This window comes from Salarias fasciatus, chromosome 2 (genome assembly GCF_902148845.1).
Source record: "Salarias fasciatus chromosome 2, fSalaFa1.1, whole genome shotgun sequence".
Lineage (NCBI taxonomy): Eukaryota > Metazoa > Chordata > Actinopteri > Blenniiformes > Blenniidae > Salarias > Salarias fasciatus.
Genome location: NC_043746.1, coordinates 11,114,947 through 11,129,598, shown reverse-complemented (window position 1 = coordinate 11,129,598; position 14,652 = coordinate 11,114,947). Strand labels below are relative to the sequence as shown.

The 14,652-nt window shown below is 41.0% G+C and overlaps 2 protein-coding genes across 2 annotated transcripts in view; one reads left to right on the top strand and one right to left on the bottom strand.

Annotated features, from left to right (window-relative positions):
- The first annotated feature begins 2,558 nt into the window (after window positions 1-2,558).
- On the top strand, window positions 2,559-8,858 carry zdhhc15b (zDHHC palmitoyltransferase 15b). Its single transcript, XM_030104302.1, has 11 exons — window positions 2,559-2,699; window positions 3,059-3,085; window positions 3,189-3,283; window positions 3,371-3,491; window positions 3,784-3,853; window positions 4,142-4,174; window positions 4,275-4,395; window positions 4,592-4,724; window positions 4,875-5,001; window positions 5,157-5,275; window positions 6,307-8,858. Exons 1-11 carry the CDS (start codon window positions 2,582-2,584, stop codon window positions 6,348-6,350), a joined length of 1,008 nt encoding a protein of 335 aa, XP_029960162.1. The 5' UTR covers window positions 2,559-2,581; the 3' UTR covers window positions 6,351-8,858.
- uprt (uracil phosphoribosyltransferase (FUR1) homolog (S. cerevisiae)) overlaps window positions 7,725-14,652 on the bottom strand; it is a 7,614-nt gene continuing 686 nt past the window's right edge. The window contains exons 2-7 of the mRNA XM_030104313.1: window positions 13,172-13,214; window positions 13,005-13,074; window positions 12,744-12,806; window positions 11,634-11,795; window positions 10,646-10,744; window positions 7,725-9,193 (exon numbers count right to left, since the gene is read on the bottom strand). Of these exons, the coding sequence (XP_029960173.1) occupies window positions 9,087-9,193; window positions 10,646-10,744; window positions 11,634-11,795; window positions 12,744-12,806; window positions 13,005-13,074; window positions 13,172-13,214 (544 nt within the window). The 3' untranslated portion in view covers window positions 7,725-9,086. The remainder of the gene's footprint in view (window positions 9,194-10,645; window positions 10,745-11,633; window positions 11,796-12,743; window positions 12,807-13,004; window positions 13,075-13,171; window positions 13,215-14,652) is intronic.

Sequence of the window (14,652 nt, the reverse complement as noted above, 5' to 3'; positions counted from 1 at the left end):
CTCATCTCTCTGATGGGACGGAGGGAGGGGTGGGGGTGGGGGTGGGGGTGGGGGTGTATGAAAATGAGACTGAAGCACCAAGCTTAAACAAAAAGATCACTGCTGAGTGACATTAGCAGATTTGATCTTTCCCCAGCCTGGGGTCCATTTGTTTCATCAGGGCTTTCTCTCTGATTCAATCTTTTCTTTGTAAATCCCACACAAAGACTGTGAGTCATCAAAATGCAACTCTGTGTTTAAACAAGTCTAATTACCAGCATAATTGAATGCACTGATGTTCACATTCATTCATTCTGCAGCTTCATTCTCCTTTGATGCAGATGTCAGAACCCGCAGAGCAGGATGAACACGGTGAATGAGTTCATGTTGAAATACTTTGTACCAAGTACAAATGTGGGATTCTGCAAAGGGCAATCAGTAAAAGGTGTGTTGCAAATTGCTCACATTAGCTCAAGTGGTGGAGCTGCAAGTCAGCGGCTGTATAACAGTCTCACAGTGACTCCCACTGGGGACTCCTGGAAAGTGCATTTGGTGTTTGACAAACGCTATCCCAATTCACATAGACTGAAAACACGTTCACAGTTTATTTTTTTTTTATGTATTCTATGTTGTTAAAAGAAGTGTAACGACTAAACAATCACACAGAATTACAATGACAGATTGCCTGCTGAATGTGACTCACTGTATGGATGTATGGATTCATTACAAGCTCTTTCTCCGTCAATAAACATGGGGAGTGAAGGAAGTTGAAATGATGAGAGAGAAAAAAAAAAGAAGCTGAAATAAGATGAAGATGCTGTAAGCAAATTCCTGCTACGGCTAAACAGCTGACATTCGTCACAAGCCAGAGTGACAAGCTGAAAACACAGTGCTCTATCACACAATGCCTCTGAGAAGGAAAGAAACCTGTTATACTAGATGACTGCAGGGTTCAGTCATCAAGGTATCAACACAGGAGAGCCCGGGTTGAAATGTGCGAACAGGCATCAGGCTGAACCCGACACCCAGGAGACACAATCCTTTTTGCCTCCTCCGTGTGAAGCTGATGCATTAAACACCTACAAGTTTCAACTCATGCTGTGACGGCATGACAGGAAGCCGCCCTCTGATCAGATGGCCTCACAGGCAACCGGCTTAAACAACTTCAACTGCTCTGCCTGTCAAACCTGTCTGACACTCACACACACATAAGAATGATGAATCTGTGACTAAAACGTCTGTATTTATACAACATTATATCATCTTACATGTAACTCATGCACAGAAATGCAGTTTGTGCAAACTGAAATTTGGAGAAAAATGATTGCACTAATGAGAAACAGCCCCAGATGATGTAATCTGCTGATTGGTGTTTAGTGGAAAGGGTGAACATTATTATTCTTTATGTCACAAAGCTAATTAACTGCAGCAGCATCCAGAGCAGAGAGCATTACCTTCAAACGGGGCCGCTGCAGTTTGGCTCTTGAGGGGGCAAAACAATTATGCGATTTCTTGTTTGCGTGTGTGTGGCCTGCAGTTACTCTCACAAATGAAGACAAGCTGTTGTGTGACCTATAAAGGATGCACACAGGAGTAAGAAGAGGACTTTACTGGAAAACCCATTGTGTTAATGTTGTGTCTTAATTCCCCAGGTGGGGTCCAGCAGGGGATCGATGTCGATCGCCATTTTACACTTATCCCTCCAAAAATAGAGAAGCTTTCGCAGGCTAGGATTTAGCACTAAAGTTTCTTCTCTTTCGTGTGTTCTGGTGCCGTGTTGTAGAAAACAGTCGCCTGTAATTAAGGTGGAGTTGTTCAAGATGAAAGTTAAACCCTGCCTGTTGGCACTACCCTATAGAAGGTAGTTACTACTTTGTATTTAACGTTCTTCACAGCAGGCATTTTAATAGGCCGAGCAGGAAAAGCGCAGGTGTTTCTAATAACATTATTGGTGCTCTTTAATATTGAAGAGCCACGGTTCTGAAACTGAAGCAACCAGCTGGATTTCTTCCATCGCTTTTGGAGGCACTTATTCACCAAATAATATACTGAGTTAACCAACTGAGAGACGCACAAAAGGTGATGACATTTGCTTTAAGGGATTAATTTATTTTTTTTTCTGTGACAGTCCTTGACAAAAAAATCTTGCACCATGAGAAAGTCTGATTATTTCCATTTTAGTAAGGGATGTGGGATGAGCAGTAGAACTGAATGTAAGCCATGTTAACTTCTGAGAGGGTTCTTAAAAGGGAGGTATTCCTTTCTTGTATAGCTGAATTTATAAGTAAAGAGGCCTGCTTTGAATACATAAAACTTATAAGGTATATTTGCATAAACTTCCAGTATCATTTTAATATCAAGTTTGTATTTTTATTTTTTAATATAAGTTTTTTTTTAAGATTTTGGAGCATCTGATGAGGTCAGCTCTGTTTAAGGCATTTCTGTCTTTATATTTACCTTTTTTTAATTTGTTTAATTAAGCTTTAATCGAATTTGAAAGCTTGCAGACGCTTCAGTGCAGCGAATCGCTCCCCGATGTGACGGATGGGTAAATCCCAGGCATTGCAGTAGAGCGCAGATGCAGACGCAGACTCGATGGAACATGGCTCTCTCCAGAGGTTTGAGATGCTGTCAGAGGGTTTTCTCCTGGATTCCCGTCCTTATCATCACCGCCGTAGTGCTCTGGTCCTACTACGCCTACGTCTTTGAGCTGTGTCACTGTGAGTATGTGGATCTGTGCTCGTTTTGTTGGGATTTTCCGTCTTGTTTTTGCCGCAGATTACCCCACAGCAGTGTTGACTAAAAATAATGTTAGCAAACAAAGCGGAAGCGGCTCGGGGTTTGAGCGTCTTTATTACACCAACATCATTTTCTGCTATTAGCACGGAAATAATCTTTGCCACATTCTCGGGGAGGTCGTCGTTGACTGTTGTTGTCAATCAGAAAGTAGCGTGCTATTGTTTACAGCTGACTCCAAACTGACAGCCGAGCTAATCGTGTTAGCTTTCCCTCCATTCATCTGTCAGTGCAATGTGTTTTGTTTGTGGTAATCTACAATGTCACGTTCCTGTCTCAACAGTTACGATCACAAATACTTTGGAAAAAGGTAAGCTGACCTCTCATGTTTATCATACAAGTTGTGAAAACTGATTTACTTCACAGTAAACTGCTGCTCTGTCTTGATTTAGTGACTGTGTTTCTGCTTGCAGTGGCCTATCTGTTCGTCTTTCATGTCTGTTTTGTGATGTTCTCCTGGACATACTGGAAGTCCATTTTCACCCCTCCTGCTTCACCATGCAAAAAGGTACACTAAACATAAAAAAAAAAATCTCTTCATATATTGTTCTGTGTTGAAAAATCAGATGAAAGTGCTTATTTTGTGTCTCTTCAGTTTCAGTTGTCGTACTCCGACAAGCAAAGATACGAGATGGAAGAGAGGCCAGATGCTCAGAAACAAATCCTGGTTGAGATTGCTAAGAAGCTGCCTATTTTCACTCGAGCGCAGTCTGGAGGTAAGTTCTGTACATTTACCTGCCATATGTCAGAACTACTGGACTCAACAGACAGGGCCGTTAGCCACGCTCCGTCGTCTCGCACATAATCAGTGTGTGTGGTGAAAGCAAGTAGGTGAGGGCAATTAGCTCTGCGGGCTCCCCTGAGCATCCCCATCCAGAGTCACCGGCCACTGTATCTCTTTCATTAGTGCTGATTGCTTAGACGAAAACCGAGGCTTGCAGGAAGTGTGCGAAGGCTCAACTCGACTCAGATGTCATTCATTCAACCGGTCATCCTCTTCGTCCTCAGCTATCAGGTTCTGCGACCGCTGCCAGGTCCTGAAGCCTGACCGCTGTCACCACTGCTCGGTTTGTGAAACGTAAGACCCTCTTTCCTCCCCAGTTCATTCTGCTAGAGAGAGATTCACCGTACCGATCATTAGAGATTGTTCCTCTGCTGACACTCTGTGTCCAGCAGGGAATATGTTACCGACCAATCAGTGCAGTGGTTCATTTGAAGGAATGATCATAAAGCTGTTAGAATCCTCCAGAGGAAAGTAACATTTGAATGAAGGCAAATTATAAAGACATTTCTATCATGTGTCAGATATTATATTAGTAAACACTGTATTTGCTCCCATCATGGAAAACTTGTTTTTCTTTTCAAGGTGTGTTTTGAAGATGGACCATCACTGTCCCTGGTAGGAACTGACACAGCCTGGAATGCATTGATGGATGGAGTTTATACATTTGTTTAGTTCTCACACTGCATTTTTATGTGTTTATTTTTTTAACTTTTAGGGTGAACAACTGTGTTGGTTTTTCCAACTACAAGTTCTTCCTTCTTTTCCTGTCCTACTCCATGCTGTACTGTGTATTCATCGCAGCAACAGTCTTTCAGTATTTCCTGAAGTTCTGGGTGGTGAGTTGCATTATTTTTCTTTCCCACTCATGCATAAAATCTGATAATGTAATTATACTTTAGCTTTAAGTAGTTTATAGATGGCGCCATTGTATTTCTAGAGTTACTGAGAGCTGAGCCTTGTGTCACAGTTTATGGCTTTCTAAAGCCCCTCGTTTTCTCAGGTTTCTTCTTCTCTTGTTTCTCTCTCTCTCAGGGGGTTTTGCCAAATGGGTCTGCAAAGTTCCATGTCCTCTTCCTCATGTTTGTGGCGCTCATGTTCTTTGTCAGTCTCATGTTCCTCTTTGGCTACCATTGTTGGTTGGTGGCCAAAAACAGATCCACTTTAGGTGAGGGTTTAAATATTGATTGACGAAGCATTTTTATGAAATAGTTCCTGTTTTGTTAACAGTGAAAATATTTAGCTTGTGTCTCACACATAATGTTTGGGAAGTAAAATATGAACGCGTGTTGTTTGTCACCTGTATTTCGTTTTCTAGAGGCCTTCTCAGCTCCAGTTTTTGTCAGTGGGCCAGACAGAAATGGATTTAACGTAGGTATGCGCAGAAACCTGCAGCAGGTGTTTGGAGAGGACAGGAGACTGTGGTTTATTCCTGTCTTTACAAGGTGAGCAGGAATACTCTGACCCACTTCTTCAAATTTGAACTTTTTACTAATTCCTTTCCTTTAAAAAAGACAGAGGGTCATGTGAATCGTGAAATTAGATCATTGTTCTAACCTTTAACCAGCTTTCCTGTTCTTTTGTACCTTTCATATGACAGCCAAGGGAATGGCCACTACTTCCCTTTGAAGGATCGCAGTTCTGAATCTCACAATCCATTATTATCTAATGAGGACATGTGGGAGGAGTCTGATGACGGATCAGAAGAAGGAAGTTTGGGTGAGTTTTCTTCTGTCTGCTCGTTACAAACTCTAGTATTGGCAACACTAATGCTTTTAACTGTTTTTTATATAAAATAAAAGACACATTTCATGGTCAACAATGTGATCAAGCGAGCATTAGCAGTCAGCTGAGGGGGGAGGGCCTAACGGCCTAACCTCAGTCAGTTCTGACTGAACACTGCAGGAGGAGAGTTCAGTGGAACCAGAAATGCTCATGATCTCCTCTTAGAGGTGTTTGGCACCTTGGGTTCACAAAAAAATAATAAAGTCCATCATGTGTAATTCTTAATAATTTAATACAGTATTCCATATAATAATACATTTATTTACTTGGGCTGTCAAGCCCATTTTCTTTCAGGGACAATTACATCGCTGTTTGAGCTCAACTGAGCAGTATAATAACCAATCAATAAATGTAAATCCAAACTGATTCCCTTTGTTTTAGTCTAATTAATACGAGGGCATTCGGAAGATGTTCGCATGCACTTCATGCAACTGAAACTTCTTAAGAAAGACTGCAACGTGAACTCGTCCCTGCCACAGGGATGCTCGAGTTCTGCAGCCTTTAGTGGAACCGTCTTCATGGACTCACTCTTTACTAATGTAAAAATCCAGCAAGCTTTCGCTGCTGCATCTTGCCGCAATGGGCTGTGCAGGTTCAGGTCAGGACAAATATGAATAGCAGTTAGCTTTACTAATAAAATGCATTTATTTTCTCTGCATTTTTTGTGTGTGTGGAAAAAAAAAAAATCAATTTTGAGTAGAAATAAGATGCATACTTGAATAAGAAGGTCCCGGGTGACTGTGATCGTGCTCCACACAGCAGACCGGCTCAGCCTTTGCTCAGATCTGCAAGCAGCAGTCTCCTCCATGCTGCAGCATTTCCCTTTGCAAACAATATTCTGCTACCACCTGGTGGTCATGAGAGAAGCACCTCGAGCTCCGGGCTTCAAGAAAACCACAAAAAAAAAAAAATTAAAAAAAAAAATCATGAATTTGCATGCTTAAAATTTTCTTGTTTCTTTCCAGTTGAGGATGCGGACCCCTCGGTTACCATAGAGATGGAGGAATAATTTACACTGGTGCAGAAGATGCAAACCCACACACACAGACACACACACACACACACACACACACACACTAACAAGGCAACTGCATTCCAAATCATGTGAATGTTGGGACACTGAAGGGGGCCAAACGAGTGGATTAAAATCTGAATTTGGATTGTTATTGCCAATTTTAACCTGGAGTTTTACACCATGATGGAGAGAGAAGAACGAACTTATTGAATGACCAGCAGCAGCACCACGGCTCCTCTCATCGACGGACAAGCAGCAGCAGCAGCAGTTTTATAAGAGAAAATGAGATAAATGTCAAATATTACCTCATTCACACGTTAAACTCAACACTTATCATGTATTTGCCTCTGGTTTCTGGTGACGTTCAAGGCTGTGGCCTCAGTGGGATTATCGCTGAATTGTCCAACACTGTGTTATTTTACCTTTGAGAGTTGGGTTGAGTTTACAGTGTGACGTGTTCAGGGGGGTATCTTCACCCCATCTGACACCACAAAAGCTTTTGAGATCCCTTATGTAGTGATCGTCCGGCCTCGACCAGATATTATCATAAGAATCGACTTTTATTTATTTATTGGAGAACAGAAGGTTCCTAGAGTACCTGACTTGACCTGCGCCTTATTAGCATTCAGATCTCCGCTTGGGAGTTGGTTTCTCCTCAGAATGTATCCTCCTCTTCATCATCCTGCCCGTTCGTAGAAGCGTGCCAACATTTTAGGCACTTATTTATGGAAGAACCAAACCTGCTTTTAATTATTCATCGTCCACGTTGCAGACAGAATGCCATTAACGTCTCAAATGTGTGATCAAAATCAGACTACAGGTGAATTTGATACTTAAAAATAACGGTAACGTCGACTTGGATTTATCGTAACACTAAAATGCTGTAGTGGATTTTTTGTTTTTGTTTTTTTTTTGGTAGATTATTTCACTTTAAAATAGCATAAAATCCCAAAATGCATTGTTCCAAAATATTTCATAGGATCAGTTTTTTTGTAGTGTCTGACTGGAGGTCATAGTTACAAAACTTTTCCTGCTTTATATTTGATGCATATGGAAATCACTAATAATTTGCTTTTCTTTTTTTTTTTTTTTTTGAGATGCACGTGTATAATTTGCTTATAACTAGAAATAATGAGATTGAACTAATTATGGCAGTCTTAATATATTTATCTTTTTTCTGATGCTCATATCCTAATTATATTTTATCATGAATTCCTTTTCTTTTTTTTAATGGTGTGACTGAATGAAAATCCTTTCATTGAATTGTGACGATTGCTTCCTGTTACCAATAGCCCATGGTAAATGTGTGGATGCAGGGCGAGAAAGTCAAAACTGCTTTTCTTGTGAGGACGAGCAGTTCAGCTCTTCAGTTTCCATTTTTTTTTTTTTTTTTTTTTTGTTCTTTTTAAACATTCAGATCGCTGTACATAAAGATTAAAGGGCTGATCCTCGTCCACTGGTTGGCAGAGGACAGTCATCTCCTGCAATATGTTACTTTTGTTTTTTTGTACCTGTGTTGATGTATTTTTTAATGCCAATGAAACCGTTTCCCCTCGCGGGGAATTAGTTTTTGGACTCGTGTGTTTTAACTAGTGTGCTTTAGCCGAAGAGTACACTCAATTATCAGTGTGAGGATAACGTTGGGCCTTTATTAAACCTCGAACTTGTTTGATCTCGACACTTTAATTTGCTTTATCAGATCATTTGTTTTGTTAGGGGAGCCAAATCGAATGGTGCTCATGTCTGAGATGTACGTCCATTAAATCTGTGTTGTGTTGTCCGAGTCGGGATTTAGGGTTTGAAAGTGTGTGTGTGTACAATGTCGGGGGAATATGTGAATGTTGTCGTGTGTGTTATCATGTTCAGCCCTTTTCTTGTATATTGAGTTCATTCATTCATACCTGCTGCGGGCAGTGTCTGTATATTTTGGGGGCGACGTTTTAAAGCAGCGGTTCTCAGTCAGGGAGGACGAGTCCTTCAGACAGAAGCACATTTCGGCCCTCCGGATCTCATCCTGCAAGTATTGTCTCACACCAGCCAGTACTCAGCAGATGACTACCGGCTTTCCCACTGTTTGTTTTTCATCTATTGATATCCACAGACAATGAGATGATGTGCTTTTGTCTTCATATTTAATCTGCACAGCAATATAATCGTGTAATTCTAAGCGAGGCTCGCCCCACACTCTGAGAACCACTGCTTTAAACTAATGAAACCGTGTGCTTTTCATCAGATAATAGGTATTTATAGCATTGTACGTCAACAAATGACACCAAGTTGGCCGACAGGAGTGAATTAATACCAGGAAGGTCCCTTTTCAACTGTCTTTGCAGGATGTGATTGTGGTGCTTCCCTTCCTCGCCACCTGAGAGCTACCAAAAAATTCAAAATAAATAAAAACAACACTGACAGTTTCACTTCATCTTCTGTCTGTAAACAAATATAAATTCTTTATTGATCCATCAATTGTTGTAACATGCAAAATAAAACAATCCCAGCCGAGCTCTGGACATGGTTCAGTTTTGTTTTCTGCTTATAACACCGGTATACACAGCAAAACAAACCCAAAACAATAAATACAGTTGATAGGATTAATCTGTCAGCTGAGCAGCTCTGCAGGGCGGGTAGCGAGATTTTGGCACAACAAGGAGAACATGAGGTACAAGACAGAGAATAAAAGAAATGTATCTAAAGCGGTTTGCAGATCATGTTCCTCAGGTTGTCCGGGCTTTAATCAGTGCCAAAGTACCTCTGTCCGAAATGCGTGGGCGCGACTGGGTGAACTTCTGTGGTCAAGATGGTGATGTCAGGGAACTCCTGGATTATGGACTTCGCTCCTGGAAGAGAAACACACATTCAGTCATGCAGTTAAAACCGTTGCATTACAGAGGTTTGGATTCTTTCTCTTTCCTGGAGCGGAGCGCCTGAGTTCATGTTATTTATATTTTATTACTTAACATGAAACTGGGCTATAAATGACCCCTGAATCAAAACAAGTGTGACCCCGCTGTTCCAGAAAATCTCCTAAAATGGTTTTCTCTGAAATGAAATGGAATTCCTCTTGATCTGAAAAAAGTGAGTCCTGGACTCCAGGTTAGAAACCACCCATCTATTATATTACTGTGGTTTTTAAAAAAACCCGCAGATTTAAGAAACTTCCAGTCCAAAATGTGCTTTCCTTCCTGAGGTAGGTTAGCGTGAAATGTCTGCTCTGGATGACTGCATGACAGAAAAAGTCAAAGAGGAATGAGTGAAATGCTGCCAGTGTCAGTAGTGCTGCACTGAAGCGCAGCTGAAAGCCGCCTCGGGCTTCAGAAACAAGCTGTGAACACAGCGCTGACATATTGTTACCTTTCAAGTTGATGCAGCAAACGGTGGCTTATTTACATACACATTCGCCCCCTTTTAGTTTGGATTTTTTTTGTCTCTTCCAGCCCCTGAGGGAGATCTTTTTATGCTCTGCTATTTTCACCAGCTGGTTGGTGGCTGCCACTTCATCTCTGTGTTATTCAGCGGTGAGCGTACAGCAAGTTTTACTGTGTTTTTCAGTGTGAACTGTGGTCTGCTATGACTATAAAAGGATCGCTAAGTAAACGGCAATATCCAAACATTGATGTGAACCCCACTGTAAATGTCTGTGAGCCCAGATTCATGTTAAGTGACCATTATCGGCCTCACTCCCATCTTCTAAGTCACTGCGATGCTTTTGCTTGGTTTCACTATTGATAATAGCTTCATTAAATGGAAAAATACTGGGGGCCAACAATGGGCTGATTATGCAGACTTTATATTACCATTAAGGCAACACTGCAGAAACCTCCGGGAATGAGCAAAGGTGATGTACTGTATACACACGGGACTGAAAAATGCATGAAGTCTTTTCTTTTAAGCTACATCTTACGGCGGCATTGCCCTTCAGATTTAAATATTTCTTGTGCTTAAGTGGAAACATAACACATTCACCAGTAGAAAGGTCAGAAGACTTAAATCAATAATAATCCATGAAGTTAGCATTCAATGCCGGTACAGCCTGGCAAGTTCACAAGTAAGGAAGTGTCCTCATTCAACCCTGAGTTGCTGGTGGAGATAGGAGATAAATGGTTCAGTCATTAACTTCCCACATTTCATTTAAACCCTGGAAAGGTGACACTTCTTAGGAGAGCCATTCCCTCTCAGACTGCTCGCATATTTGATGCTGCTGTTGTTTCCCAGCAGCATCGACTGAGGATTAAGTGTGTGGCCGGGCGTGTAAATAAGAGTGAACTGCTGATCCGGGTGCGGCGGTTTACCGTGAGGAGTGGAGAAGAGGCTGAGGAGGATGATATGTCTGGGCTGGACTCCGTGCTCTATCAGCACCCGCACCGCCTCGATCACAGTGTTCCCTGTGCCTGCAGACACAGGAAATGTCAGCCTCATTCTGGGCTTTCTCCCTCTCCGTCTACGCACTTTTATAGAAAGTAAACCGTGTTCGTTTAAATTCATACATTCATACAGTTTGTTTTTTTTTAACACTAGAACAGGATGCAACAACAAAACAAATCAGATGGACTGGTGTCCGTCCACAAAGACATCGGAGCATTGGGCAGAAATGCAGATGTGCTAATTGATTTCTCATAATTGGATCACTATTGTTACTCGGTACAGGACACCTCATTAAGCTGTCATCGAGTCAAATTCCAGAGTTGGGATAATAATTGGATTTCTAGTGGGCATGTAAATGGGCTCGCTGATAAGTTATGCTAGCACATCACAAAGGTCCCGCGCTGTGTGCTGATTAATCCACCCATAAGTCTCTGCACTTGGCAGGCCTTCATTTCTCACCCGGTTGGGCACGCATCAATGAAACCATATGTTCCATCAGCCTGACAGGATAAAGTGCACCTTCCAGCGGCTCGGCCACCATCATATTTATTTTTCAAAAACAGCACAGACAAATGCTGCCTTGTGACATTGGAAAAAACCAGGGCCATTAAGATACTATTTTTGTTGGGGCTCATTATGCTATTCAGCAGCCTGGTGGCTATCTCCTAGACACTGTATAATTTCCCCCATGAGAGCTATAATTATCAGAGCTGTGTGAATGGGCCTGTATGATGTGAAAATGTGCAGACTCTGTGGTGAAGGTCAACTTCAGGGAGATTTCTCAAAATGAATGAATGCATAAAAATGTTTGTGCATTTGCACAAAATTGGACATCTCTTGACATTTACATGCGAGTGAAGGTGGTAAACTGCAGTCATTAGTAAGATAAACCATGCTCGGCCGTCCGTTACTCACTGAGGATGGGGTACATGAGGAGCACTTTTCTTCTGTACACGTCGGGGGGGAACTTGGCGTAATAGACCTTGGCTTTCTGCGTCTCCTCGTCGCTCTGGATCAGGATCTTGCCAATGCGGATGGAGCGGCAGCAGTCCCGGAGACCCTGCTCCATGGCCTCTCCTGAGGTAAGACAAACGCAACGCAGCTGTGAATGAAAGGCTTTCTGGAGGGAGCACAAAGAACTTTACACTGCTTTTTCTTCATCAGTGCTCACTCCTTCTGAGAAAGCACAAACCAATCCAAAAAAAGGAAAAGGGGATGATGTTCTTTACAATTTTACAGTTACATGACAAATGAAGGTGTTTAAGTCTCAAAGATGAGACTAAAAAGTCTATAAATGTGCTTCAACAACATTCACAAACTCAAAATTCCCAAGAATTTCAATAAGTGTCCTGTAATAGATGGAAAGTAAAATCTCATGCAAACTAAAAAAACAAAACAACAACAAAAAACTAAATTAGCATATATCATAAATTCTGATTCCAATTAACAGGCAGGAAAAAGGACATAAAATAGGGAAAATATATGAATACAATGCTGTGGATTAATATTAAAAAGGAAATTGTGGATCAGTTCACAATCTACTCAGACAATGAGAGTTAAAGGTTCCAATATGACTTCTAAAACTTTGAAGCCTTCGACTGCCTGCATCAACATTTTTTTGTTCTTACTCTGTAATACTGTCAAAAAAAAAAGATATAAATATTTCATAAAACTAGGATAAGAATCATTTCAAAGAGGAAGAATAAGGAATAAGTCAGTGTTTCGTGCTGACTGTAACGTCTTCAGAGACCATGCTCGGCAAAATGTAGAAAAAATATATCGCTCTCAAATGCTCCTCGTTCTCGGTTCTCTTGTATAATTTAATATTCAAACGATCAATTAGTTTCACTGAGGGAAAGGAACAATAAATGATCCAGAGCGGATGACAGGTCGACCTGGCGAATATGTTCAGAACAGAGCGTGCAGCTTGGGAACACAGTTCACGTATACACAGAAGACTCATTACACACCCGCGGAACAGACAGACTCTAATTTGGAAGGTGTGTTACAGCAGGTTGAACTTACCACTCCTCATAATGCTGACGCCACAGTTGCCTCTTTCAAACTTGACACCTTCATACTTGTACCCTGAGGGGAAAATGAAGCAGGAACAGTGACAAATGGAGCCGTTGTGAATATGCCCACTCAGGAATATAATATGCTTGAGCTATAAGGAGAGCTGGCAGCTCGACAGCCACGCAGCTCTTCTAAATTGTTCAGGCTCTGGAGCTCAGGCTGTTTCTAACCTCGTTTTTTAATCTGAACATATCGCAGAGAGATTCTCACCTGTTGGTGTGGTTACAGTGCACTCTGAGTACGGGAGCTGATTCAAGCCCTCTTCAACGACGAGTCTGATCTGTTACACACACACAAGGAAAAATAACAAAGGTATTTTATTATATAACTATTTCAGTATGCAGACAAAGTATGCAAGAAATATGTCCTGATCTTACCAGCCGATCTGCACAAAACACAAAATCTCCTCTGCTGGTTGTCCTGGAATTAATAAGATGATCTTGATTAGATTAATCTAGATTACTGTTCAATATTCAACACTGCTCTGATAACAAAAAAAATCTAATTTCCTCATTCTGTGGAACAGATTGGGTTGCATTGTGTGACAAGACGCAGCTATTCCAACCCAAGGACAAAATACATTATTTCAAATCCATTATTTGATTCATTTTAAATTTCTGAACCGTTTATTCTCCTGTTTTATTGCTGCGTGTCTTTTAAATGTTCTTTTCTTTTCCAGTGTCTTCTATTGTTTCTATGATCTAACGTAATGTTTCTTCCTCTTTGTGAAGCATTTTGTGTATGAATGTTGCTCCACAAATAAATTTACCTTGCCTAATCCTCTACACGATCTGACGAATGGAGACATTCTAATTAGGGCTGAACGATATATCGTTATCATATCGATATCGGGATATGAACATTCAGGACATTAGTTTCTCAAAATCAACGATATCAAGATTTCCCCTGCTTGCCCTGCATGTAAGCTCGCCCATGCACAGGTAAGGTCAGCCAACCACAAACCTCATGTACTGGTTGATGGCAGAGGGCGGTTGCAGAATCTGCACAAACGAGTTTGGTGGTAGTGGCAGTGAGTTCTCATAAATATAACTGCATTTTTTTTTACATCCTTTTGTATTATGATGTTTTTATTTTTCTGAAAAATGCTTAACTTTCACTGACTCCACTGTAATATATCGTATCGATATCGAGATATCTGGCATATCGAGATATGAAATTTTGCCCATATCGTTCAGCCCTAATTCTAATGTATTTTTGTTCTTTTGCAGCTGTTTATCTGTATTGCTGTTGGATATTTGTCATAAATTGAATTATTTTACAATGCTTGGCAGATATAGTGGTGCCCATCATCTTTACATCTTGATAGGTATAATGATCTGACTCATCAAACTCTTCAAGCACTATGGACCTCAGGAAAAGAAGTTTCTACTTTCTCGACCATAAATAAATGAACTGTTGATCAGTATAAAATAGGTTGATCAAAAAAGGTGAGGAGCTTCAGTGTCCGTATTTAGGGTATTTGTGGCTTGTTTACATCGAGTTGAGTGTCCTGGGCCTGTGATAATTCTCATAACAATGTAATAACACATAGGATGACAAACCCCATTACTGACAAGTCACTTTTCAGACATCTGATCATCTGTGAATCGGTGTGGGGATTTAGATTCCACCTCATATGTTAAGAACCTGGATGACTTGTTTACCTGCTTGGGTTACTTTGGATTTTGTCAAAGACCTACAATTGACTTAATTATATTCATTTGTACATCTTTACAACACAGAATAATGCTAGAACAGGTGGAAACCATAACCAAACCACGCTGTGGATCTGCTTTAAATGTCATAAACAAAATGCCACCTCATCTTTTGGCAGAGCCACTGGGTCTGCTGAGGCCTG

What these genes read in the sequence shown, in the direction of transcription:
- zdhhc15b (XM_030104302.1), top strand. Translation starts at nt 2,582, where the DNA reads ATGGCTCTCTCCAGAGGTTTGAGATGCTGTCAGAGGGTTTTCTCCTGG. An exon ending in CGTCTTTGAGCTGTGTCACT is followed by an intron (nt 2,700 to 3,058) that starts GTGAGTATGTGG and finishes CTGTCTCAACAG; the next exon opens with TTACGATCACAAATACTTTG. An exon ending in CACTCGAGCGCAGTCTGGAG is followed by an intron (nt 3,492 to 3,783) that starts GTAAGTTCTGTA and finishes CTTCGTCCTCAG; the next exon opens with CTATCAGGTTCTGCGACCGC.